Below are 26,417 nucleotides of genomic sequence, written 5' to 3'. Positions count from 1 at the left end.
ATGAGTTCAGAAACAGTTTGCTTTTTCAGTAAAAGCAAAACTGAATTATTTAGCCTTTGGGTGCATTCCTCTTTTGTGCCAGATAAATTGCCCAGACACTCCAAAGGGGCATCTGGGAGCAGGGGGACAGAGTTATTAATTACACCAAGCAACAGAACGAGTTCTTTGAAATTCTGTTGATATTTGCATATCATTACCTTTTTTTTTTAAGATTTTATTTATTTATTTGAGAGAGAGAGCGCTCCCGCGCACAAGCAAGGGAGGGTGGAGGGAGAGGGAGAAGCAGACTCCCCGCTGAGTGGGGAGCCCGACATGGGGCTTGATCCCAGGACCCTGAGATCATACCTGAGCTGAAGGCAGCTGCTTAACTGACTGAGCCACCCAGGCGCCCTGGGACATACGTGACGTTAATATTCATCTTTTAACCATGTTTATCACCAAAGCACGGCTGGGACAGAGCCATTCACCAGAAATGAAGATGCTGGGAAATTGTTTATCTGGATCTCATTCCTTTGAGCTAATTTGTAGTTTCAGATTCGAGTTAAAATTAATTCATATTCGTCAATATTTAATTAATTGGACTTCAGTTAATATTATAATTGAGTCAAAATTTTGAATGTACCAGTGGGATTTTTATAGGTCCTTGTGGTGGTTGTGCTCGTAAAATTGCAGGGCCAGTAGGAGCCATATCTTATCATAATATATTTGACTCTTTTTAATTAACTGCGAGGTGACCACTTATTTAAATAATGTGCCCCCTCCCCCAACACCTACTTATTTGTAAAATGTGAACTATTTAGAAGGCAAGGAAAGTTCACAGAGAAATCATCTTGCTAGTTGGGACCCTCGCCAAACTTGGGGGCAGGAAGGTCTAAGTCCTGATCCAGTAGCTGAAACCAGGGGTTTCAGATGCACCCAGCAAACACATCCATATTCCCGCACCAGGCTGTATGAGTATCCCCACCAAATGGGTAAATAAAGACCCGAAACAGCCTCAAGCCAGTTCAGGTCAGATTTTGTCTGTGTCACATTTACAAAAAAAATTTCCAGTTTTCAGAGCTTTTTGGATATCAACATTGTTAATAAGGGATTGTGGACTTACGTATTTAAAAGGGCCTTTTGACTCCCTTTCTGTTATTTAAAGCATGAGTAGCTCCGTCACAAGCCAAGTTCTCTAGACATGTGCCTGGCACAGAGGGTGTGCTTAATTTGCTGAATGAGTGAATGAATGGAATATGCATTGGGAATTAGAGAGGAAACTAAAAACCTCCTACGTGCTTCTCGGAGACCGCAAGAGCAGCAAAGGAATTCTTACGGGGGAGAAAAAAGAAGAGAAGGAAGACCCAGACTCCTCCTTGAAGAGAGGAAGACCCAGAATCAAGGGTGTGTGGGATAAGGAGTAGGTGATGGAGGATGGGGAGAAGAGCCAGGGACAGAGCCTGATGGGTCTGGGGATCATTCGGGTTCGGGAAGCGTGGCCTGCCTAAGAGAACGAGTAAGGTCTTTCTAGCAGAGAGGTCTGTCTGGCTACTCGCTGGACGCATCCAGGTGCATTCTGACAGGCAACCTAAACAAGATGGCCAAACCGAGTTCCCCGTGGGCCCCACAATCTGCTCCTCCTGGCCCGGCACCCCCTTCGTGAGCATGAGCTGGCTTCTCCTGGTTGATCGGGCCAGAACTTTGGAGTTGGCCTCTTTCTCGCCAGCCATCAGCAAATGCTCCCAACTCCACCCCATCCGTGGAGACCTAGATCTGACCATGCCTCACCACCTGCACTGCCAGCCCCTGCTCCAGGCCACCGGCGCCTCCTACCCGGATCATCCCAGCCTGTTTGTTAACCTGGCAGGGGTGGGGGTGGGGGGCATATTACTTTCTGTTGTGTTTCCCTCAGCTCAGAACCCTCCCACGACCCCCATCTCACCTGGAGCAAAGGCCAAAGTCTCTTCCCACCCTGGGCCTCTCCACCGCAATTCTCTTTGGCCTCATCTCTGACACCGATCTCGTTCCTCACTCCACTTCAACCCTGCAGGCCTCTTGGGAGTTCCTCAAGCCTTCTGCCTAGAAAGCTCTTCACCCAAGTAATGGGGGGACTGCTCCCGCCCTGTCTTCAGGCCTTTTCTCAAATGTCACCTTCCCGGGCCACCCACTCAAAAGGGACACACACTTAGCCTCCTTCCCCTCTGTCTCTTTCCTTAGCATTTGTCACTCATGTGCAGACATAATGACATAATGCACATTTATTTTATTACCACCATCCGGCCCCTCATTAGAAGGTCAGCTCCTTAAGGGGAGGAAGCTCTGTGTGTTTTATTAACTTCTCTTTCCTCCGGGCTGAGCACAATTCTGGCGCTGAGTAGGCAATCAATATTTGTTAAAGGAATAAATAAACAGTTTCCTGCCCACCTATGAGGGAGGCCCATCTAGAAATGGGGAGTCGCTCCTTACCTGCCATATGTCGCCGCCCATGGGTCTTGGAACAGCTTGGGTTGGACAAGAAAGGGCTTGCTCGAGGTGTCTCTGCTGCTTGGCTCCGGGGGCTCCAGGTAAGGTGTGGCATCCGTGAACTACGTGATCAGACCGGGGTGGCCGCTGTCTTAGAAATACCATTTATCATGGTGTAGCACCGGGCCTGGCCCAGAGTCGGTGCTCCACGGGAACCGACTGTTTACTCTTCTATCACCATTGTTACTATTCGGGAGCCAACGAGCAGTAGCGGCCTGGGTTTCGTGTTCTTGCTTGGGTTTTCCACCCCGTGCAAGCGCCAAGGGGGCATTCGGGAACTGTGTTTTGCTTGATGGAGCTCATGAGCCTCCACTGTCTGTCTCAGGCGGGGGCCATGTCCTTCCGTGAGTGTAGACATTCCCTGGGACGAAGATACCGTTCTGCAAGCATAGGCGCTAGGCAAAAACACCACCAATGAAGGCAAGTGGCTGGAAGCAACCCCCCTCCCCCAGGCCCCGTGCTGGTTGCGGCCGAGGCCTGTCTGCACCCAGTCCCCCCACATCACCCTCTCCGGTGGGCTCTGGCAAGTGGCCAGCTCTGCCAGCAGAACCGAACTCAAGAACACTTGGCAACTGGTTTCCCTTCTCTGCTCTCGCTGGCTCGTGGGTGCAGCATTTGGGTTCCCTTCTCTGCTCTCGCTGGCTCATGGGTGCCATCCTGGTCGGAGTCTGGAAACCGGCCACTCAGAGGTGAGACCCAGCCCACTCTTCATGCCAGGACTCGAGTCAGGCCCTCAGGAGCTGACAGGCTGGCCCAGCTCCTGGCTGAGCTTCCCTTCGCTCTCCCCGAAACGCATTCCTGCCTTATGATACACAGGTTTTGTGCGTTTGAAAACCCTGCTGTATGCCTGGCAGCACCTTTTTCTTATTTTCAATTTTCTTGAATCCGATGACTTTCTGAGAAATAGAGTTGACTTCCCAAACCTGTAGGTGGTACATACAGCAAGGGGGGATCGGACGCTGTGAGTCAGACTACACCTGCCGTAGTCCGTGTTTAAAAAATGGGGGGAAATCATATAACCGTTAAAAATACATCGTATGTTATTGAAGGCCTGGTACAGTGATTATTTTCACTTACTCTGTAAGGCAGCCCAGACATGCCATAGGCAGTAAGCCTGTAAGACTAGGGTCTCTGTGGTTATTTTGAGTGTGTGCATGTGAGTAAGAGCTAGGCCACTGGGCCAGGGTTGCCCTTCAGGAGGCGACAGTTGAGTTGAGACTGAAAGGAGGAGGAGGAGCAGCCGTGTGGAGGTCAGAGGAAAGAGCCTCCCAGGCATGGGGTGGAGGTCAGGTGCAAAGGCCCTGTGGCTGGAGGACACAGCTGGGCCTGGTCAAGGCAGAGAAAGGCAACCATGAGACTGATGGCGGGTGAGCAAAAGGAGGAAGGCAGAGGCCTTCTAGACCTCTGACATCTGTTCAGTCATTCACTCATTCATTCTTTGGAGTCAAGCACTAGCCTCTGAGTATACAAAGACCAAAAGCAACTAGGAGAAGGAGACAGTCTCAAAAGTGGTTGTGCTAGACGTCCCTGTGGGGCAGGCGGTTGGGTGGGGACCCTGGTGGCATGGCTGTGTTTTCAGGAACCTGCAAACACCTCCTGCCAGCGGTGGACAGGGTACAAGGGAGATGAGGTGAGAGAGAAGAGCAGGTGTCAGCAAACTCTGGCCCTCAGGTCCGTTCCAGCCTGCGGCCTGTTTCCGTGGGTAAAGCTGTATCGGAACTCGGCTGTGCTCGTTCACGTACATACCACTTCTGGCTGCTCTGCAGAGCCGAGTAGTCATGGCAGCAGCAAGAGGTGACCAGCAAAACCTAAAATGTTTACGCTCTGGGCCTTGATAGGAACAGTGTGCTGAGCCCTGGCTGGACGAGTGGGGCTTGTGTCTGGTGCTGGACTGAGACAGTGGGAAAGTGGCTTTGTGACTGGGCATGATTTTGGAGGGTGCGTCAGAGGGCTTGGAGTCTGGAGTCATAGTCCAGGTGAAGGGCGACAGGGGCCTGCCTGACAGCACAGGCCAGGGGGCGCTGGGGAAGACAGAGCAGCCCGGTTCTCAGGGGCTCGGGGACTTAGTCCGGGCCAGGGGGCGGGGAGGGCGAGTCCCAGGTGTCTGACACTGGGGAGCCGGTGCAGTGTGTCACTGTGGTGAGTCAGGGACCACGGGAGAAGCTGGTGTCGGGCAGGGGAAGTAATGAGTTCAGTCATGGGCTTGGCCGGCTTGAGGTGTCTGTGGGACATCCGGGTGGGGACGGCTTTCCAGTAGGCAGCTGGGTTGCAGGGTCTGGAGCTGACCGGGCTGGTCCCGGCTAGGGGTTAGCATCTAGGAGCCGTCAGCATACAGATGGTCCTTTCAGTCACGCAGTTGGAGGAGACCATCCAAGGAGAGGGTGTAGAGTGAAAACAGAAGCAGGAACCAACGAGGAGTCAGCAGAGGAAAGTGGTTTTTTGTAAATTGTGGCAAAATACATGTGACGGGCAATTTGCCGTTTACCCGTTGTTAGTGTGCAATTCCGCGGTATTGAGGGCATTCGCGATGGCACGTGGCCATCCCCACTAGTTCGAAAACTCCTTCGTCACCCCAAATAGAAGCTCTGGTCCCAGTAGCAGAAATTCCCGGTTCCCTCTCCACCCTCCTAGGCCCCTGGTAATCTTTCATTTACTTTCCGTCCCTCTGAATTTACCTCTTCTAGATGTTTCGCGGAAGTAGAAGCATAGAACTTGGGTCCTTTTGTGTCTGGCTTTTCTCGCGGCGCACAATGCCCTCTAGGTTCATCTGCGTTGCAGCGTGTGCCAGAATGGCTTTCTTCTTTATGGCTGAATGATATTCCAGGCTGTGGATGGGCCACACTGCGTCCACCCACTCGTCAGCAGGCACGTGGATTGTTGCCACCATTGGCTATGGTGACAAATGCCGGACAGAGGAGATTCTGAAGGGATTCCGAGACGCAAGGGGGAACGAGGCAAGGACCGAGCCCCAGGGAGAGCGAGGCCCATAGAGACCAGGAAGATGAGATGAGGACAGCCCGTGGAAAGAAAGGAGGAAAGAAAGGAAAAGGGCCAGTCCCCACCAAGACAGAAGGCCCGGCTCACGAGCGCCTGTCTCCCCCGCCCACTGTTGAAATCACGCTAGTGATAGTCCGCTCCTAGAGTTGCAGTCACACCTCATTATGCTTATATTTTTACAGTGCTAACTGCTTATCTTTTAGAAACAGTGCCATGTTTCCAGGATACGTTTCTGTCCAAAAGGTGATCCATGGGGTAAGGCCTCGGGAGCAGCGGCCCCCAGCATGAGCTGCCCCCAGATGGGTGCTCGTGCTCCACCCCAGCCGGGAGAACCCAAGGAAAGGGCCGGGCAGTGCTTTCCCACCCCTCCCGTCCTCAGAACACACGTGGATGTAGCCTGCTTTGAGAAAAAATTGATTTGGAACCCCAGACTCACGGAAAATAGCCTAAAGTATGTGCTTCTGATTTTTAAAAGAATTTTTCATGTTCTAGAAGAATTCACCTTCGTGGGGACTTCTGTATGTGAATTGCTCTCTGGGGGTCTCTGTCCATTTGGCAAATAGGTGTGGGCCCCCAAAAGCCAGCATCTGAGGAGCTCGTGCTCGGTCAAGTACTTAAGTGTGTTCACGTAGCCTCATGGGCGAAGTTAAGACAGTTGAAGATGCTACGGAAATTTGAGGTGATCAGTGGCCGTTGGCAGCTGAGCTGCCGTTGAAGCATGAAGGGGAGATCTTTCAGGAGCTTCTCTGTTGTGTGAATCATGGCCTGGTTGTACTGGCAGCTCTTAAAATGCCCCACAGGAGTACATAGAAAGTATTTCTGGAAGCCCCATGTGACTCGATTCCTTGCCGGTCTTACTTCACACCTGGGCGTGCATCTATCCGCCGGATGGTGCCCTTCGGGGACACTGGGGGGGGGGGCAAAACAAAAGCAAAGGTCCCTCAATTGGCGGTGATTTAATGTAACAGACTCCAGGATGGGGGGTTAGAGGCGCCGCAGGGCAGCAACATGGTGACCCCACCTACCCTCCCTCCTGTGCCCCCCGGCCGGCAAGCTCCCACTGGTGGTCTGCACAAGCCTAGCGTCTGTCCTCATTCTAGCTGCAAGGGTGACCGGAGTCCTCGTCCCTCCCCTTGCTGTGGGCAGGCCCACCGTCCAGCCGCAGCTCTGGAAGCAGTATTGCTCCAGGGCCGAGGAGCAAGGAGCACGCTCCGCCGTCACCTCCTGTCCATGCGCAGAGCTGGGCTCCCTGGCCGCCGATTCTCCCAGCCTGGTCTCCCTCCCACCCACCTTGCCTCAGCCCTTCTGGGCCGCGTGGGAGGGTTGCATGAGCCTGTTCTGCTCCCAAAGGCCAAACCCCCAGGCCTTCTCTGTAACCACCTGGTGTTCAGCTTAGCGTTCAAGGCCGTTTCCGGCCTCAGCTCCCTTGCATCACCTCATCTTTTCAGTCCTCGGAATGGACTCGCCAGGCCTTAACACAGGTCTCACGCTTTTGCCTGCCCTGTCTCTGAACTGTCGTTTCTACCGATGAAAATCTTTTCTAACAGGACTCTTCTCCGGGGCTGTCTTACCAGGGAAGCCTGAGACCTGACGTAGCGAGCCGAGTGGGCAAGTGTTAAGACCAGGTTTCTCCAGTCTCACCGCTGTTGCCTTTGCACATTGCAGGATGCTGAGCCTGATGGCAGCGCCTACCCCTTACCCCCAAATCGTGATAGCAGCTGTGTCTTCAGGCGTGTCCGAATGTCCTCTGCGAAGGCAGAGTTACCCCCTAGTTGGGGACCATGGGATTCATCGGCCAGAAGTGGCATGAGTGCTGAATTGCCACAGCCCAGGGCTCCTTGGACATGTAGTAGTGATTTATGGAATGTTCTCGATCGTGAGCTCCTGGAGGACAGGGGCAGCGGTGCCTGCCACACTTCCCACGGGGCTTCACATTTACTGCGTGGGTGACTCAGATGCCGGAGCCCCGAGTTTTCTTCTGAGAGTGAGGCCCACATCAAGTAATGGCAGCCTTTGGTTTTAGCAAAAAGCAAACATCATGAAACCCTTGCCTGAGATCTGATAGCCTTAAAAATGCCATGTTTTGATTCAGCTGAGATTAACATTCCAGTCCTTTCGACATGTAGCTTTCCTTTACCAAATCCCCAAAGAAATCTTAATCGAAGGCCCTTACCATTCACTGACTCCCCTTTTTGCTCAGCTAAAATTGCAAGTCACATTCTTTTCCGAAAGTGCAGGGGTCTTATTGGGGAATGGAGCCTTAGAACCCAACCATGGCTGGGTCCCCTTGCCAGGAGCTGTGTACACAGTGGAGAATATTAAATGCCTCGTTCTGCGTCTAAGCCAATTGTAGCATCTTGATTGATACCTGTTGTGCTTTGGAACTTTTCAAAGATTTCGCTTTGTTAAAAAGTTGATTTGAAACAAATCTGGTCATCATGCCTGCCAGAATTGTTTCATCCCCAAAAGGTGGCACTCGCATTTTGTGCAGGTTGGAAAGCCTGCCCTGCTGTGCTGGAGGAAGCAGTTACTGGGGATCAATAGAGTTGCATAAAGCTGGCTCACTTTGTAGGTAAATACTTCTAACCCTGGCTCGCTTCCTAAAAGATCCATTTCGCCAGCGCTGTTCCCCCGTTCAGGAGCTGTTCCCATCAGGAGGTGCTGGTTCAAGGTCATGGTTCAAGGTCATGGCCCCTGGTGGCAGTGGCAGCGGTGGTGGCTGCAGTGGTGGGTGTGTAGGGGGTGAATGTGGAGGGAGGCTCATCTGGCTGAAGGCACCCCCCCTCCCGTGGCCCCTTTTCCCTTTTCTCTTTGAAAGTGTAAACATGAGCGAAGTACCCACCGCACTGCCCAGGCTGGGGAGACCCTCCCACTTCTGAAGTTTCTGCCACGGAGCTCCAGATTCTAGTTAGATCGTCATGTTTCTTGTTGGGAAGAGAAGTAACTGTTAACGCTGGTCAAAACAGATCCAGTTCACAGGCTGAGATGCACTTCACGTTGAGAACAAGGTCCCCTGTGTTGTTTGCCGGTAGAGACCCTCAGATAACTAACTGTACGTTCACTTGTCCTGTCCCAAAGCTCTAAGCTAAAATGACACATGCCATCCTTTAACATGCCATTCACCTCCTCAGAGCCGTGCCAGGCCTTCCAGGGCTTTAAGGGTTCTTGTCCGAGGGAGCTGGAGACATTTGGACATGGGACGTATTTTTATGTGGCCATTGTTCGTGTGCTCCTGTGACACCTGCTTCCGTGGATCTCGAGAGTTTCAAGCGGAGGGCCTGTCTTCTGCAGCCAGGGGGTGGGGGGAAGGGGCCCGGCAGCCCGGCACCCCTGACAAATCCTGGTGCTTCAGACCAAGGAAGGAGGGTTTTTCGAGAAAGGCAGAGGGTGGCGGATGGGGCAGGGAAGAAAAAGCAGCTCCCCGGAGGGGACAGCCAAACTTTAAAAGTCATAACTGTTAGATCCCAAGGTTATGTTTTAAAAATAAAGGGTTGCCACGGCCTCACACCCTGACCACCTACCATATGCTTGGCATTTTACACACGTTCCTCCTAACCCTGGCACGGCCCCAGCAGGGTCAATAGGATCACCAGGCCTGGACAAAGGTAGAAACGCTTCCCAGTCCCTTTGGGGGTGGGTAGCGGAGAAATCCTTCCTCCTGCTAAACCCAGCTCCGCTTCCCTTTCAGCTGCAGTGTGAGCTCAGTCAGCTCAGTCGAGACTCCTCTTCTTTGTAGCTTTAGAGATGGTTGCACCCAGGGCCGGCGAGGACCGCCGGGCTACGAGTGAAGGAGGCACGATTATCCTGGTACCATCATCTCAGTGGTCAGCTTTGAAGGCCGGGGTCCGCCTGCCTTCTCCCCCTCTCTGGCACCCCACTAACCACTGCCCGCATGTCTCATTTGGATCAAGTCCCCCCCATTGCTGCTCGTGCTGTTCTTGTTTAGATCCTCTGGGGGAGCTTCCGACCCCTGCCCTTGGGAGGGGGGTGGCACAGCCCCACTGTTCCGCCTTCTCCTTCCAAACCTCTGATGCTCCACTGCCCTCAGCAGTGGCCTGAAGCTGTTGCTGCTGCTGGTGGGGGTGCTGGGGTGACGCATGACGTCTCTGTGGGACACCATGGAATTATCAGTGTATTAAATTAAATGACGGGCACTCGCAATGTTTTTATTAAATAAAACGTGATTAGATTATAAAATAGGAGAGTGGCATACGGTAGCCACCAGCAGCACACGTCCTTTAAAACTTCTGCCGTCAAACCTGGCACAACAGGCTGACTCAGGGTTTCCCAATAATGCGGTACTCGTAGAGTTTGTTGTGTTGTTTACTGCTGGTCACTAGCAGATAAGAGGAAACCCGTACCAAGGGCTTAAGAAATATTTGTAGGGCAAATTGTCTTTAATTGGAGAAATATACCCATTACATATTTTTCTGCAAATCAGCACAAGTGCTGTTACTTTACTTGAGCAGAGAAAGCCGGCAGAATCTTTTAGTATTCCAAGAAAGTGGGGCGGAGGGAGGTTCAGCAAACATTCTCCATAAAGGACGAAATAGTAAATATTTTAGGCTTTGTGGGCCAACAAGGTGTCTATTTACAACTACTCACACCGGTGTCAACTACAAGTAAATGAATGGGTGTGGCCACGTGCCAATAAAACTTTATTTACAGGCACTGAAATGTGAATTTCATATAATTTTCATGTGTCACAAAATATTTTTACTCTGATTTTTTTTTATAGCCATTTACGAATATAAAGACCATTCTTAGCTTATGGGCCATGCGGCACCAGGCGCTGGACTGGGCGGGACTTAGCTGGGGCGTGGGCCATGGTTTGCTGACCTCTGCCCTGTGGGATGCAGTCCAGGAGCTCCACCCGACATTCCCAGCCTTTCTCTGGGTGGCGCAGCCTGTTTTCCCCAGGAGTCCCCAGCCAGTGCCCTCTGCTCTAACCAGCTTGGTGTCTTTGCCCTTCTGCCACGGCACACGCCCTCTGTGCCCAGCTCCTGCTCTTGAACTAGTCCCTCCTCCCCGTTTGCCCCACCCCACCGCTGCCGGGGTAGGTCCTGCCCCTCCCATAGGGTCCGGGATGGGACATTTCCAGATTCCTGCCCCATGTTAATGGTGCTATGTCCCACCTGGAGTCTGTACCTGTCACCTTTGCCACATAGCAGTTATTCATGTGGCTCCTTTTCTCTCCTGAAGTGAAAGGATAGAGACCATGTCTTGCTGTCTCTGTGGGACACCAAATAGAGGAATTACTTGTTGAACTGACCCGAGTTCTTACCAGGTGGAAATCTTACCAGGCTCTAACAATCATCTTGTGTACTTTCTAGGAGAATAGGGCTTCATAAGATATTTGTGAATTCACAGTTTGGTAATTTATTCTAGGAGAGTTCTAGATCACAGTTGTCCAATAGAAACATAATGCGAGCTGCATGTGTAATTTAAAATCTTCCTGTAGCCACAGTTAAAAAGTAGGAACAGGTGAAGTTAATTTGAATAATGTATTTTATTTAATCCAATATATCCAACAAAATATTGTTATTTTAACATGGGATCTACGGGAACACATTTTTTTTTTTAAAGATTTTATTTATTTGTTTGACAGAGAGAGACAGCCAGCGAGAGAGGGAACACAAGCAGGGGGAGTGGGAGAGGAAGAAGCAGGCTCCTAGCGGAGGAGCCTGATGTGGGGCTCGATCCCAGAACACTGGGATCACGCCCCGAGCCGAAGGCAGACGCTTAACGACTGCGCCACCCAGGCGCCCCTTCGGGAACACATTTTTACTGGGACGTTTCGCAGTCTTGCACGCCAAGTCTTTGAAAAGCAGTGTCTGTGTTGCACTCACAGCACATCTCAGTTTGGACGAGCCGCATGTCAGGTGCACAGTAGCCACAGACGGCCTGAGGTGTCCAAACGAAGACAGATCCACAATGCTTGGGTCATCACTGTTCTTTTAAAAGGTGACCGCTGTTTAAGCTACAAACCAGCGCTCAGATCCTTCCCAGCTCCCGCGGTCTTAGGTCACTCCCAAGCTGTGAGCACAGGCCCACCCGACTCCAGGGTTTTCCATTTTGTAAAGTGGTTGTGGTTGGGCTTTGCACGTGGGTGTCCCCTCCGGGCCACTGAGCGGTTTGACCCCAGACCCTTTCAGGACTTTGGGATCCTTCTGGGCAGTCCCCAATAAGTCTTTCCTTCCTCTTTTACATCAGGGAAATCTTTTCATTGTAAAGCCTCCAAAGAGTACCCAAAAGTGTAAAGGAAAAAAAGAGCCCCTGGCTTCCTTCTTCTCTCTTCCTCTGCCCCTCCCACCACTAATACAGTTCGGTATGGATTCTTTTAGATATTTTGTATGCACATAAAACGTGCATGCTGACGCTTTATTATTTTTTAATTGAGGTGTAATTCATATGCCGTAAAACTCCCCCTTTTATAGTACATAGTTTAGTGGTTTTTAGTATATTCACGAGGTTATAGAATCATTACCACTGTCTAGTTCCAGAACATTCCATCACCCCAAAAGGAAATCCTGTCCCCATTAGCAGTCCTCTCCCACCCCTCCCCCGCCCCTGGCACCCACAAGCCCCCTTCCCATCCATGGATGAACCTGCCTGTTCTGGACGTTTCGCACACATGGAATCACACCCTGTGTGGCCTTCTGTGTCTGGTTCCCTCCCTGAGCGTCGTGTGTTTAGGGTCCCTCCACAGGGCTGTGAGTGTTGGCACCTTGCTCCTTTTATAGCTAATATTTTTTCTTTTTAGAAAAAAAGGATCACGTTATGCCCACTTTTCTGCACCTTCTCTCTCATCTAATACTTAGTCTGTATCTTTCCTTATCATTGTGTGTGTCGGCTCCATTCCTTCTCCTAACTGCGTGAGATCCCGCTGTACCGCTGTGCCCCGAGGTGCTTAATTAGCGCCATATCAAGGGCATTGGGTTTATCCTTCTGCACTTTACCAACAATGCTGCAGTAAACATCCTTGTCCAGTGCATTTGTGCACATGTGTGGGATGTTTGCAAATTCCCGGAAGGCGAATTGCTGAGTGGAAGGGACTTCCTTCCCTTTGCATTAGGTTTCTTTCACTCACGTTCATGCGCCAACCCTGCAGGGACGGTGACTTTGCATGTGTCCTTGCCTGCACAACACTGTCCCCGACATGTCCTCTGCACCACCTCCTCCCGCTCCCACCCACACCGTGGGCGCCTCAACCAGATGCCTGTCCTTTCCCCTCAACTCCCCGTCCCATCCGGAGAATAGCGGGCCACAGAACTTTGGGCAATCCGGTGAAAACGTGTGCCCCCCACCCCCAGAATATGCACAGTGAGCAAAGCCATCGTATTCAGTCTGCCATTTTGGAGGTCCTCAGACCCCTGTCACCTCTCTCCGGGCCAGCCCCTTCCGAAACTTGTTCCCCGTCAATTCCGCTCTGCCCAGTTCCCAGCCCACAGGTGGCTGACTCAGCCCCAGTCTGTCACCGTGAGCTGCACCCGTGCCCGCATGTGCCTCTGGGGGAGGCCCAGCCACCCGGCCGGTTTGTGCCCACACAAGTTCACGATTATTGCCCTGCCTCTGAGCTGAGTCTCCCACAGCAATGGCATTTTCCCGCCCCTTGGAGTTCCCTGCTGACACACCGTTCCAACGAGAAATCCAGTGCCCTAATCACAGAGAAGGTTATCCATCCTTCACCTGAGCTTTCCTTCCACTTTAAATGCAATGGGTCATATTTTCCTTCCTTCCTTCCTTCCTTCCTTCCTTCCTTCCTTCCTTCCTTCCTTCCTTCCTTATTTTTTAAGTAGGCTTCACACCCAGCATGGAGTCCAACGCGGGGCTTGAACTCACGACCCTGAGATCAAGACCTGAGCCGAGGCCAAGAGTCGGATACTTAACCGACTGAGACACCCAGGTGTCTCATCCTTTTAACATCCTTTGAGATTTCTGAGACACTAACCTGATCTGGTTTGTCTCTCTTCATGCTTGGCGTGTGTAGAATCTTCTAGAAACTACCCACCCTTTCTCCAGTGGTAATATTCACGTAGGGCTTGGCCAGAAAGTCTGTAATTCTCTCAACTCCAAAACTGGGCCCTGTTCTCACTTCGAGTCCTAGTGGCGAAGCATCTGTGTCCAGCTGCCCATTTCTCCCTCGTGCCCCTCCATTGGTTCATGCCACCCGTCTAACCAAATGTTTCGACATTTCTAAAACAGACTTCCTTACCCCTTTGGCTCCCTGTCACTGGAGCTTTCCAGATAGAAAGTCTCTTAGGGAATGTGTGCAAGAGGTGTTTTGCTTGTTAACAAGGTTTGTTTCTGAAAAATTTAATAAAGATTTTGACCTGGGGCACCTGGCTGGCTCAGTGTTGATCTTGGGGTCATGAGTTCAAGCCCCACATTGGGTGTAGACATTACTTAAAAATCAAATCTTTCACCCCTCCCCAAAAAAAAAGGATTTCCCTGACTTTCTTCTTGTTTTGAGCTGTATCATGTTTCATTTCTTCTAAAGTAAAGAACATAGGGACAGTTTTAGTTCATATATCATCTGTTTTTCATCTTGTCTGGCATTTGCCAACATATTTGCTGTGTCACCTTTCCTCAAAATTGAGATAAAATTCACATGACATAAAATTGACCTTTCTTGGGGGGCACGTGGTGGCTCAGTCGGTTAAGTGTCTGACTCCTGATTTCAGTTCAGGTCATGATCTAGGAGTGGTGAGATCGAGCCCCTCATTCAGGCTCTGCGCTCAGCGGGGAGTCTGCTTGAGATTCTCTCTCTCTGTCTGTCCCTCTGCTCCTCGCCCCAGCTTGTGCATGCGCTCTCTCTCTAAAATAAATAAATAAATCTATTTAAAAATTGACCTTTTTAAAGGACAATTCAGTGGTTTTTAGGATATCTGAAATGTTACACAACCGTCTTCACACCACCATCTAATTCTAGAACATTTCCATGACCCCCAAAGAAACCCCATTCTGTTAAGCAGACTCCCGCACATACCGTGACACCCACGAACCCCCTTCCCATCCATGGATGAGCCTGTTCTGGATGTGGCACACACGTGGACTCACACACGCCTTCTGTGTCGGGTTCCTTCCCTGAGTGTTGTGGGCTCAGGGTCCGTCCCCAGGGCAGTGCGTGTCGGGGCCTCGCTCCTGTTCACGGCTGAATAATATTCCAGAGTATGGATTGGCCACAGTCATCTGTTGGTGGACATTTGGGTTGCTTCTCCTTTCTGGCTGTTACAAGTAATGCTGTTGTGAACATGTGTGGACAAGCTTTTTGTGTTTCTCTTGGGTAGATGATACTCAGGAGTGGAGTTGCTGCGTCATATGGTCACTCCGTATTCAACTTCTTGAGGAAGTGCCAAGTGTTTTCCACGGCGCTGCACCATTTTCCATTCCCACCAGCCACATAGGCAGGCTCCAGTTCCTCGTCACCCACACCTGTCACTTTCCCTTGTTTTTATTAGAGCCAACCTAGTAGGGGTGTGGTGGCACTTGTTGTGCTTTTTACTTTCATTTTCCAAATGACTAATGGTGTTGAGCATCTTTTCATGTGCTCACTGGCCATTTATCTATTCAGAGGTGCCATCTCTCACAGCGTTCTCACATCCACACGTTTCTCTTCTCTATGAAGTGCCCAAAGACCCTGAATCATGGAGGGGCAGGGCACACGTCCGAACTACAGCAGGCAGCGGAGGGGAGGCGGGGTCAGAATGGACAGGACATGAGGGCTGTCCTCTCGTGCACGCCTGCGACACCGCTCCAGCTCTGACCTGTGGGCGTGCCCTTTTCACAGACTTCCCACAATCCTGCATCCTCATGCTTTAGGAGGGAGACATGACAGGGATGTCGGCCTTTACCCTCCGAGTGTCCCTGACCATTTGGGCACTGAGATTTCTAGAATGTTATTTGTAAATTAAATGTGCCATTTGATTCCTGTCTGTTTACCCAGAATTATTTTAGGCTCTCTTTCAGAGACACGAGTCCAAACATTTGAGTCTAGTACAGGTTCAAAAAACCAGCTCATGGGCTAAATCCAACCCACCACCTGATTTTGGATGGCCAAGAGCTAATAATGACTTTTTATGTTTAAATGGTCGAAAAAGATAAACAGAAGAAAATATATTCTGGGACACATGATGTTATGTGAAATTTACATTTCAGTCTCCATAACTGGAGTTTTATGGGCAGATGGCCGTGCTCATTAGTGTACATATTGTCAGTGGCGGCCATCGCCCTACAATGGAGGCGTTGAGTAAGTCTCAGCAGAGACCATCCGACCTGCAAAGCCTAAAATATTTGCTATTGGGCCCTTTACAGAAAAAGTTTACCGAGAGCTGGTCTAACAAACGGTCCTGGTTACATTTGACTAGAACTGCTACTAGTCTAACATCATACGTGTATAAAGACGATGCTGATTTGGAGATTCACAAACACCTTAGACTCTTCGGTAGTGATTAACGTTATCTTTTTGCTTCCTCTAATGGTGAGAGGAGTGATATTTATTAGCTTCTCCTGTTTGCTGTAATTAAGAAGAGTCTTCGTCTGGCCACATCCATCTTGCAGGCTGAGTCCCCTTTGCCTTTTTATGTCTATGAGACGGTGCCTTTTTTTTTTTTTTTTTTTTAATTCCACAGCACCCTGGCCTTTTTCTCCATGGCATTCCTCCTTGTCTTTCAGGCCCCAGAGAGCCTGGGTCAGGGTTAGGCCAACAGTCCAGGGTGGGAACCAACAGTCCAGGGTGGGAAGGTGCTCGGTGGTCAGGAAACATCAGTTTCTCTTCTTTCTGGTCTCTGGCTCTCCAACACTCAAACACCAGCTCTGGGGGGATTTGGTGTGCAAATCACGGCACCCAGGAGTGATTTCTGAAATGAGTTACTGCTGCAGGTGCAAGGAGGTGGGCTCCTGTGTGGGAGAAACCGACGTCTGTAACCAGTTGTCCTCGTATTGGGACACACTGTAACAGTGACTCATAATTATGAGTTAAAAATGCTTGATGGCTAATCAGTAAGGAGGAATTCAGTGTTTAGAGATCAAAAAAAGCTAGCTATTTCCACATTTTAGCCATTTCAGATTGAGCTAAAATCCCACTTAAAATGAATTCTGCATTGGGGCACCTGGGTGGCACAGCTGTTGGGCGTCTGCCTTCGGCTCAGGGCGTGATCCCGGCGATCTGGGATCGAGCCCCACATCAGGCTCCTCCGCTATGAGCCTGCTTCTTCCTCTCCCACTCCCCCTGCTTGTGTTCCCTCTCTCGCTAGCTATCTCTATCTCCGTCGAATAAATAAATAAAATCTTTAAAAAAAAATGAATTCTGCATGATCTCAAAATCTTTTGTTGTAGCCGAGTTTTTTAGAATTAAGACATTCTAGGGGCACCTGGGTAGCTCAGTCGCTAAGCATCTGCCTTCGGCTCAGGGCGTGATCCTGGCATTACGGGATCGAGCCCCACATCAGGCTCCTCCGCTGGGAGCCTGCTTCTTCCTCTCCCACCCTCCTGCTTGTGTTCCCTCTCTCGCTGGCTGTCTCTCTCTGTCAAATAAATAAATAAAATCTTAAAAAAAAAAAAAAGAATTAAGACGTTCTAGGAATCACTGCTAGAGCCAGGACTGGTGCCGGGCTTCTCCGGGATACGAGTAAGTGGGGCCTCACCTTAATCTCCTTGTGGCGGGGCTGGTCAGCGTAGCCAGTGAAGACGGCAAATTAGGTCCGTTTCCTTCGTTCAGCTGGGGTGGACACAGTAAAACACTGTGACTTCTTCTTCCTTCTCCTCTCTATTCCCCGCTGGCAGATGTTTCTTTCTCAGGTTCCAAATCTGTGCCACTCCTGGGCTTGGTGGCCTGTGGCTTAATTATTGCCGAGGTGGCCATTGAAGCTACAGCTATTTACCAGCACAACCCGTTCCTGAACTGTTTGACTTCCTAAATGTGGGGTGGTGGGAAAGAAGACTAGTTGCCGCCAGACTGTGGCTTCCTGCTAGACACGGGGCATATACTCACTTGACTCCTGTGACGGTCACCTGGCCCCATGTTTCTGCCGTATGTGACTGGGGCCCAGGGCCACCATCGTGCCCCTCCTCCAGGAAGAGAATTGTGTCACTTTCTTCTAAAGACCACCAACCTGCCTGGGTTATACAATGAGGCTCTTCCAAACTATAGTCCTTGAGTTTATAAACTTAAAAAAAAAAAGACAAATCCACATGTCATGACAGCCCAGTGGTTCCTAACCTCTCCTCAGTCTGGACCTCTTTCGGAGTCTACTGAAAGCTGGGAATTTCTCCCCAGAAGAACAGATGTAAACACATGTGCCTGCCCTTACATTTCATGTTCAAGTTCAAGTTCATGGACTCTCTGAAGTGTGACCCTTGTGAATCCACAGACTGAGTTATTGGATCCTGCTGTAGCTATTCGAACAGGCATATTGCAGAGTTTAAACCACTTCCAAACATTCTCTGGATTTTTTAGAAGGGCCAGAAATTAGGTGGCAATCTAGCACTCTGGTAATAAACAGAGAAGGCAAGGGTCCTCATGTGCTGTCTGTGTCTCTGTAGAGTTGTGCAGTCAGCTGCACAAAAATTCCATTGGAAAATAATCATGAGGACGTCACCATGGAAGGCAGAAAGAAATAAGAGGCAGGCACAGACATAGCCATCACCACTGCAGGGGGAGGTAGAATCACCTCATTTATGTCTTCATGTTTCGGGCGCCCTCTCCGGCAAGATTAGATCTTCGCATATTGTTACTTTAAAGACTTCTTTATAATATCTTGTTCCAACAAGGGTGCCAGGACCATTCAATAGGGAAGACAGTCTTTTCAACAAATGGTATTGGGAAACTGGATATCCACCTGCACGAGAGGGAAGTTGGACCCTTACCTCACACAAGATTAGCTCAAAGTGAATCGAAGACCTAACTGTCGGGGCTAAAACCTGCAACACTCGCAGAGGACATAGGGGAAGATCTGCATGACGTTGGATTCAGCAGTGATCCCTTGAATGCGACACCGAAGACAAGGTCACAAAAGGGAAAAAATAGATAAATAGGGATTCAGGAAACTTAAAAGCTTTTGTGCATCAGAGGGCACTACTAGCAGAGCGACCAGGCAGCCCACAGAATGGGAAAAATATTTGCAAATCGTGTATCTGGTAAGGGGTTCATATTCAGAATATGTAAAGAACTCCCACAATTTCACAACAACAAAGAAACAAACAACCCAATTAAAAAGTGGGCAAAGGACTTGAGTAGACGTTTCTCCAGAGAAGGTATAGAAATGGCAGCCATCACATGAAAGGGTGCTCAGCATCACTCGTCGTTAGGGAAACACAGATCAAAACCACAACGAGACCACTTTGCAGCCTTAGGATGGCTAGCATTTAAAAAACGCCCAAACAGAAAATTACAAGTGTTGGCAAAGATTTGGTGAGATCAAAGCCCTTGTGAACTGCTAGCAGGAACGTAAACTACACAACTGCTGTGGAAAACGGTAAGGCGGCTCCTCAAAAAACTTAAACATTGAATTACCATGTAACCCAGCAATTCCACTTCTGGGTGTGTACCCAGAGAATGGAAAACAGAGCCCCGAACAGATATTTGTACATCCACGTTCACAGCAGCGTGCTTCCCGATAGCCAAGAGGTGGAAGTCTCCCCGCATCCATCCACAGGTGAATGGATAAACACAGTGTGGTTCGGTGGATACTGTCCAGCGTTCTAAGGAAGGATTTCTGACACCTGCTGCAACACGGATGGACCCTGAGGACTCTATGCTCAGTGAGTTAAGCCAGTCACAAAAGGACCAAACGCTGTATGATTCTCCCTTTGTGGGGACCCTAGAGAAGCCAAATTCATAGAGACAGAAAGTAGATGGTGGGAGCCAGGGGGATGGGGGGGCTACTGTTTAATGGGGACAGTCTCAGTTTTTGCGAGATGGAGGGTGAGGATGTTCGCACAACGTGAATGCACCTAGTGCCACTGAACTGTGCACTTACAAAACGGCTCAAATGACAAATTCTGTTCTATATTTTACCACAATTAAACGTGATAATAATAGACACTTCCAGTTGTATTTTCCAGCATTATATTAAAGGAGGCATATTATTCCATAGTTCATATTTCGGGAGTCCCACCTCACCTGCTGAGTCCCAGGATCATAGCTTTAGTAAAGACTCTACGAATTTATCTTGTGCTCGTATGCTCGTTGGATGGCGCGTATGTAATTAACTCATTTGACTTGCACACCCCCACTTGGAGAATTACATTTGCGAGTCAGTGGTCCTTACGGGATAGGAAAGCACGGGACACACCGAGGCCCGATTCCGAGGTACGCTCAGATGGGCTCTGCACCAAATACGATGTCTGGAGCTCTGGGTCTGGGTGCTGATGTGTTCGGGGCACCTGGTGGGTGAGAAGAGAATGATAAGTCGCCTGAGCAGGAATTTCAGAAGGGAGAAAATAGGGCTCATTTATTCAGTCATCTGAGTGCCATCTAGATAGCAGGTATTTTTCTGAGAACAGGAGGATGAACCAGACATGCTTCGTAAAGGGCCTTCGAAAACAGAGGTCGGCACACTATGCCCCGGGGCCACATGGGACACACTGCCTCTTTTTTTAATCTGAGTCCTACAGGCTGAGAATACCTTCTGCATGTTCAAGTGGTTGAAAAAAAATCAAGAATATTTCGTGGCACGTGACAGTTATAGAAAAATCAAATTTCACTGTCCATAAATAAAGTTTTATTGGACCAGGGCCAGGACTAGGGTGAGACAAGTGAGGCACTCACCTTGGGCACAAAAATTTAAGTCACCCCAAAAACTCAGTCATCAAGATAAGTAATATTTTAATGCAGTATTTAAAAAATCAAAACAAATGCCACCAAGAAATCCCTGATGAGCAAAATATCAACATTTTAAAGGCAGGATCAGGATTGCTGACTGATTTCCTTCGCCCCAGGCGCCAGTAAGACTCTTGAATGCAACCCAGCGCCCATGCCTTACATAAGGGCACTGGCAGCTTTCTAGAAACAGTGAGATTTGAGTAGTTTCGACATAGACCTCATGGCCTGTGAAGCCAAAAACGGCCTCTGGCCCTTTAAAGAAAAAGTTGGCCAACCCGGGTTGAAATCAATGTGCTATATTAATCCCTACTGGTGCATAACTATAACCAAACTACAGATTCAGCGGCTTGTCCTTGTCCTCTATTTTTTATGTGTCTTTTTTTAAAAAGTGAGTGTATACTTGTAAATTATTTAATTTTTGGATAATGGCATCTATAAGTCAATAGGGACGGCTAACACTGAATTAATAAGCAAGCTGATGCTTGTGGGCTGTGATGATTGACTAAGTGTATAATTATCTGCATTAAAATTGTAGAGGCCATCATTTACTTTCGTGGTGACTAAATAATTAGTTAACCCTTCATTTACTGGGCTTATAATGTTACTTGGCTTCTTTATAAAATGATGTGTTTCCTGTCCAGCTTCCATATATAGGTCTTAATAAGCTCAATTAAGAACTTAAGCATTAATTATTAAAATCTTAAAATAGTAAATGCCATGGGAGCTTCCTCCCTGGTTTTCCTGCTTTTGCGCTTTCTCCCAGTAGTATAAGAAGAATGCTCTTTTAAGAATGTAAACCAGAATGTATTGTTCTGGGGCTTCTCTCGGGAACTGGAATAAAATCCAGACTTTTTGGCCAGGCCCTCAGGGTCTCTGCTGCTACTTCCAGCCCTCTGCCCTCCCCTGTCACAGGGCCTTTGCACCTACTATTCCCTGTGCTGGGAGTGCTTCTCTTCCATCTCCCCATGTCTGGCCACGTCTCAGCTCAGTGCCATCCTTCACAACACCCTTAACTGGCCTGGCGAAAGCTTGGGAGCCCCTTTTCATCACCTCTCCCCCCCAGCTCTGTCCCTCCACTGTCTCCTTTTGTCCCGGCCCAGATTTCTCTGAAATAACCTTGTATATCTGGTGATTGGCCTCCTGTCTGACTCCCCTGCATGAGGATGTCAGCATCCCAAGATCTGGCTTGTTCATAGAACCTGGTGTAGTGCCTGGTACCCAGTACATTCACTTTGTTCCTTTTTGTTTATTTATAGTAAACACACATAGATCCTTGTGACCACCACCCACCAAGAGAGCACAGAGCCGTTCCAATACCCCAGTGGATTCTCTTGAGCTGCCCCTCTGCAGTCGGACCCTCATTCCACCCTTGACCCCTGGCCACCATGCTCTGCTCCCCATCCCGTCACTCAGCGTGATGACTTTGAGATTCATCATGCTGTTGCAGGCATCGATAGCTTGTTCTCCGTTTCGCTGGGTTGTATTCCACTGTACAAATGCACCACTGTTGGTCTGTCCGGGAAATTTCCTCTTGGTGTTCAATGTCGAATTCATGTTAAAGCCTGTAAGAGTGGAGCATAGGGTTGATCAAGTGAGTTGAACAATAGTGGCATTCCCTGGACACACTATCTTTACTAGGCACGGTGTGCAAATTTATAAGAACTGATGTGCTTTCCAGGGCTTACAAATGTTATCACAGTTTTTAAAATGATACATAAGTAATAGAAGAGGCGTGTTCCTATAAAGGACCATCATCTACAGAAGTCAGTTAAGAAATGAAAGTTTCTCTTTTTTTTTTTTTTAAGATTTTATTTATTTATTTGAGAGAGAGAGACAGAGAGCCTGAGCAGGGAGAGGGGCAGAGGGAGAGGGACAAGCAGACTCGCACTGAGTGCAGAGCCCTATGCAGGCTCGATGCAGGGCTCGATGTCATGACCCTGAGATCATGACCTGAGCTGAAATCAAGAGTCGGATGCTTAACTGACTGAGCCACCCAGCCACCCCAAAAGTTTCTCTTCATCTTCCTGTCTCCCTCACCTCCCATGAGGAAAGAAAGCACTGTTAATAATGTAATTTGTGTCCTTCTAGACCTTTTTAATGAATTTACCTATTTTATAACATATATAGCTTCATCTTTTTTACATAAATTTATTCTTGAAGTATTTGAGAGCCTCCTATGTGCCAGGCATTATATAGCTTGGAGATCTTTTTTTTTTTTCTTTTTAAGATCTTATTTATTCGACAGGGAGAGAGAGAGAGAGCTTGAGTGTGGGCGGGGGAGGGGAGAGGGGAAGGGAGAAGCAGGTTCCCCACTGCACAGGGAGCCCGATGTGGGGCTCAATCCTAGGACCCTGGGATCATGACCTGAGCTGAAGGCAGACGCCTAACTGACTGAGCCCCCCAGGCGCCCCTCTTGGAGATCTTCCTCAGAGAACGCACTTCATCCTTCTTGATGGCATCATAGCCTCATAGCAGGGATGTACCATAATTTAATGATTTCACTACTGATGAACATTTAAGCGGTTTGCCATTTTTTGTGACTTCAAGTAATGCCACCAGGGATATGTTACCCTTATATCTAATTTTTCAGTTTTATTGGGATATATTTTATTTACCATAAACTTGGCCCATTTAAAGTGTATAAGTCAGTGGATTTTAGTATATCCTCAGGTTACATACCCATCACCACTGTCTAACTCCAGAACGTTTCCATCACTCCAAAGAGAAGCTCCATCCCCGTTAGCAGTCACCCCACGGCCCCCTCCTCTAGGCCCTGGCACCCGCTTTCTGTCTGGATTTGCCTGTTCTGGACATTTCACATGGACAGAATCATACGATATGTGTGTGGCCTTTTGTGTCTGGTTCTCTTACTGAGCGTTGTGTTTTGAAGGTCCACACACTATGGCGTGAGTCAGAGCTTCACTCCTTATGGCCAAAGAATATTCCGTTGTATGGATAGACCACATTTTGTTTCATCAGCTGATGGACATTTGGGTTGTTTCTACTTTGGGGCCACCATGAATCCCGCTGTGATGGACACTGGCATCTAGTGCTTGGCCATTTGCCTCTTCGGACATGTGTGTTTCTCCAGGATAAATTCTGAGGGAGAAGTGAAACCCGGCTTCTAGCAAGCTCCTCATTCTCTGACTGCGCAGGCTCGGACGTGTCCCAGGCTTTGAGGGGTGCTCGGAGGCCGACCCTGCTTTTGGGCAGGAACCCTCCGCTTCCCCCGCAGCCAGTCTGAGGTCTGCACGGAAGGACGGGATTCCTGAGCAGGGACAAGGGGCGGTGATAAAATGTAATTTTCATAACCGTAAGGCAGCAGTATTAAGTTGGAAGGAGAGCTGCTCCATTGGCTCGACGCTGGGACAGAGAGGAGTATGAAGTATTGGCCAGAATGACGAACCCCACAAATATGCCCTGGAATGAGCCTAGCACACAGCACGAGGCGCTCCCTGAGGAGTTGATCACGCTTGTTTGTTTTTGAAATCACAAATAGCAAAGCGCATCACTGCTTCTAGAGTTTCAGATAGTTAAATAGGCCCAAATCGGCAGATGCTCTTGGCCACCGTAAAACAGTGTGAATTACAGCCACGGCATTAACTGACATTTATCGAGCACGTGCTGTGTGTGCGGCTGGCAGTGAAACGCCTCGCTCTCTGGGCTTCATTTTCATTAGCGCAGTGACCCACAGAGGTAGGCAGCCTTTCTTTTCTCCATTTACCAATCAAGAACTGGAAGCTCTGAGAGCCTTAAGTGCCTGGCTGCCTGTAGTCGGCTAGAAGGAGGACGGTGAGGGAGTGTTGTCTTATTTATCTGGTGTCGTCGCTTTGCTTGTGCTGTGTGTCAAGAAGACATGTAGGCCCTGGACGCTTGCCCCTGTTGCGCACTCAAGGGGCAGAAGGTGCTGGTCCGGGAGGAGAGGAGGAGTGAGGGGAAACGCAGCAGGGAGGGCGCTGACCCCTCGGTGCTTCTCTCTCTCGGCGAGCACCCCTGCCCTAGGTGCACCCTGCTGCAGCTACCCCCACCTGGGCCCAGCAGTCCCCGTTTTGGGGCCAAGGTTGGCTGCTTAAGGCGGGGCTGCCCTTCCTCCATCCTCTTTCTGTCTGCTGGAGTGTTGACCTTGACTGGGGCGCTGCCCAGAGCCCCCACGGCCTGAGGAGGCCCATCTCGCGGCCGCAGGAAGTCCTCGTGTGCTTGGCCACAGTCACGCACAAGAGAGGACAGAATGCACACTTCGTGTCGGCGAGAGAGAGAAGCAACTGGCAGCTTTCTGCTGGTGTCCTGCATCCCCACAGACGCTCTCCTCACCAAGGTGCACTGAGCAAGCGGCCGGGTAGATGCCTCAGATCCCCAGAGAGGGCCAGTCAGCCCGTGCCACCGAGGTCAGCCATCCACGTTTGATTGCATCTGAAGCATGAAATTTGCGTCGTGAGAGAGATTTGCCTTTCCCAGGGTGCCATCGCGTCTTCGTTCTTCCAGTTGGTAGTAAGCCTCAGAGGGCTTTTTATAGGTTCAACCTGACTTTTTTCTTTATCCCAATAGTTTCAAATTTCATCTGCATGAAAATCTCTCAAGTACTTACCTTTTAAAAAATCACGCTGAAGTCGTAGCGAATGCTTCTCAAATTCAGGGACGGTCAAGATCACCCAGCAGCTAGGTGACGTCAGCCCTGAGACTTCTAGAAAAAAGCATCGAGGGGTGGAAGCAGTGTTGGACCTGGGAGGACCTGAGAGGGGCCTGGGGGGCGGGTGGCCAGGGGAGGCCGCTCACCGTTACTCGAGTTACGTTTTCAAGGACTCCTGTCTGTGGCTCTTGCCACCTTCCAAGCAGAGTTAGAACATTTTATTCCAGTTTTTTTCCAAGATTCTCTTTTGCTCTGCTTGGGGAGCTGACTTAATACGGAGCTGGGAACGGAGATCCAAAACCAGCAGCTCACAAAGCCGGGCATTTGTGCGGGACAGTGCGAGTGGCTCCCCGGTCCCCTGCCCCACAGTCCTGCCCAGCCGCGCGCCAGCTGAGAGCGTCTGCTGAGGAAGACGAGGGCCCATCGCAAATCTTTATGCGCTAGAAAAGCCAGTTAAGATATTTTCAAGGTTTTATGGCACCTTTTTAAATTAAAAAAAAAAAAAACAAAAGAAAACACATTTCCCCACAACCTTATCATTAGAATGCCTTTCTAAAATGGAATCAATTTTAGTGTATCTTCTTAGAATTAATTAGGGTTAGTTTTAAAACCTAAAATATCTCCAATATTTCTCTCTCTGGATTTAATTAGAATAATGAGCTTAACATTTTTTTAAAGCTGTTTTGCACTGGGGTTGATACTTTCACGGGGACAGAAATAGAATGTCCATTTGTTCTCGTATGACTGGTCGGCAGAGACTGGACGAGGAGGGAGAGGACAGGTTGGAGAAACATTTCCAGTTCTGCCTTTCGTTGCTTCATTTTCATTCCCTCAGTGATCCCTGGGTCCTGCTGACGGGATCTCTGACTAGATTCTCAGTCCCAGGCCCCCCGAGGGGCAGCTGTCCCCCAAGACCTAGGGCCACTGCAGGCGAGAGCGCACCATGTCGCTGGCCCAGGGCTGTGTGCGCTTGTGGCCCCAGCCGCCGGCCTCTGCCTCTCCCACAGCAGGCTTCCCGGCCGTACTTGTTTATCTTACATTAAATTTTGGGGTAATCTTGCATAGTTCAAGCATGACTTAGCAAGAAATACACTTTCGTTTTTCAGTGTGACCCTAGGACTTCTTATTTAAGCCTGCATGTTTCTACGTTGACATGGTAGAGAAATTGGGCATATTAGAACTAGTCTCTAGGAATATTGCGGCATGGAAGGATCAGACGTTTTGGTGGATTTGTAAAAGGGCATATAGTCATTCTAAAGGAAGCAATGAAAAGAGCCAATCGTGTGTGGGGTGCAAACGTCAAGAGTGGGTTCTGTAAGGCTGTTGGGGGGAAAACCACAGGGTGGGGGGCGAGTACGGGGCTGGCTCAGTTCATTGTAACAATACCACAGACTGGCGGGCTTCTAAACCACAGAAATGTACTGTTCCCAGTTCGGAGATGAGGTGCTGGCACAATCAGTGAGGACC

At 49.5% G+C, this 26,417-nt stretch overlaps 2 protein-coding genes across 6 annotated transcripts in view; one reads left to right on the top strand and one right to left on the bottom strand.

The window, feature by feature from the left end:
• LOC113242667 (long-chain-fatty-acid--CoA ligase ACSBG2-like) overlaps positions 1 to 1,709 on the bottom strand; it is a 58,957-nt gene extending 57,248 nt beyond the window's left edge. The window contains exon 1 of the mRNA XM_057311249.1: positions 1,587 to 1,709. Coding sequence (XP_057167232.1) covers positions 1,587 to 1,709 — 123 coding nt within the window. The remainder of the gene's footprint in view (positions 1 to 1,586) is intronic.
• Positions 1 to 26,417, top strand: part of RFX2 (regulatory factor X2) — a 91,235-nt gene that overhangs the window by 2,423 nt on the left and 62,395 nt on the right. The window lies entirely within an intron of this gene.

This window comes from Ursus arctos, unplaced genomic scaffold (assembly GCF_023065955.2).
Source record: "Ursus arctos isolate Adak ecotype North America unplaced genomic scaffold, UrsArc2.0 scaffold_14, whole genome shotgun sequence".
NCBI classification, from domain to species: Eukaryota; Metazoa; Chordata; class Mammalia; order Carnivora; family Ursidae; genus Ursus; species Ursus arctos.
Note: the sequence above shows the minus strand (reverse complement) of the source record. Positions and strands in the feature narration are given on the sequence as shown.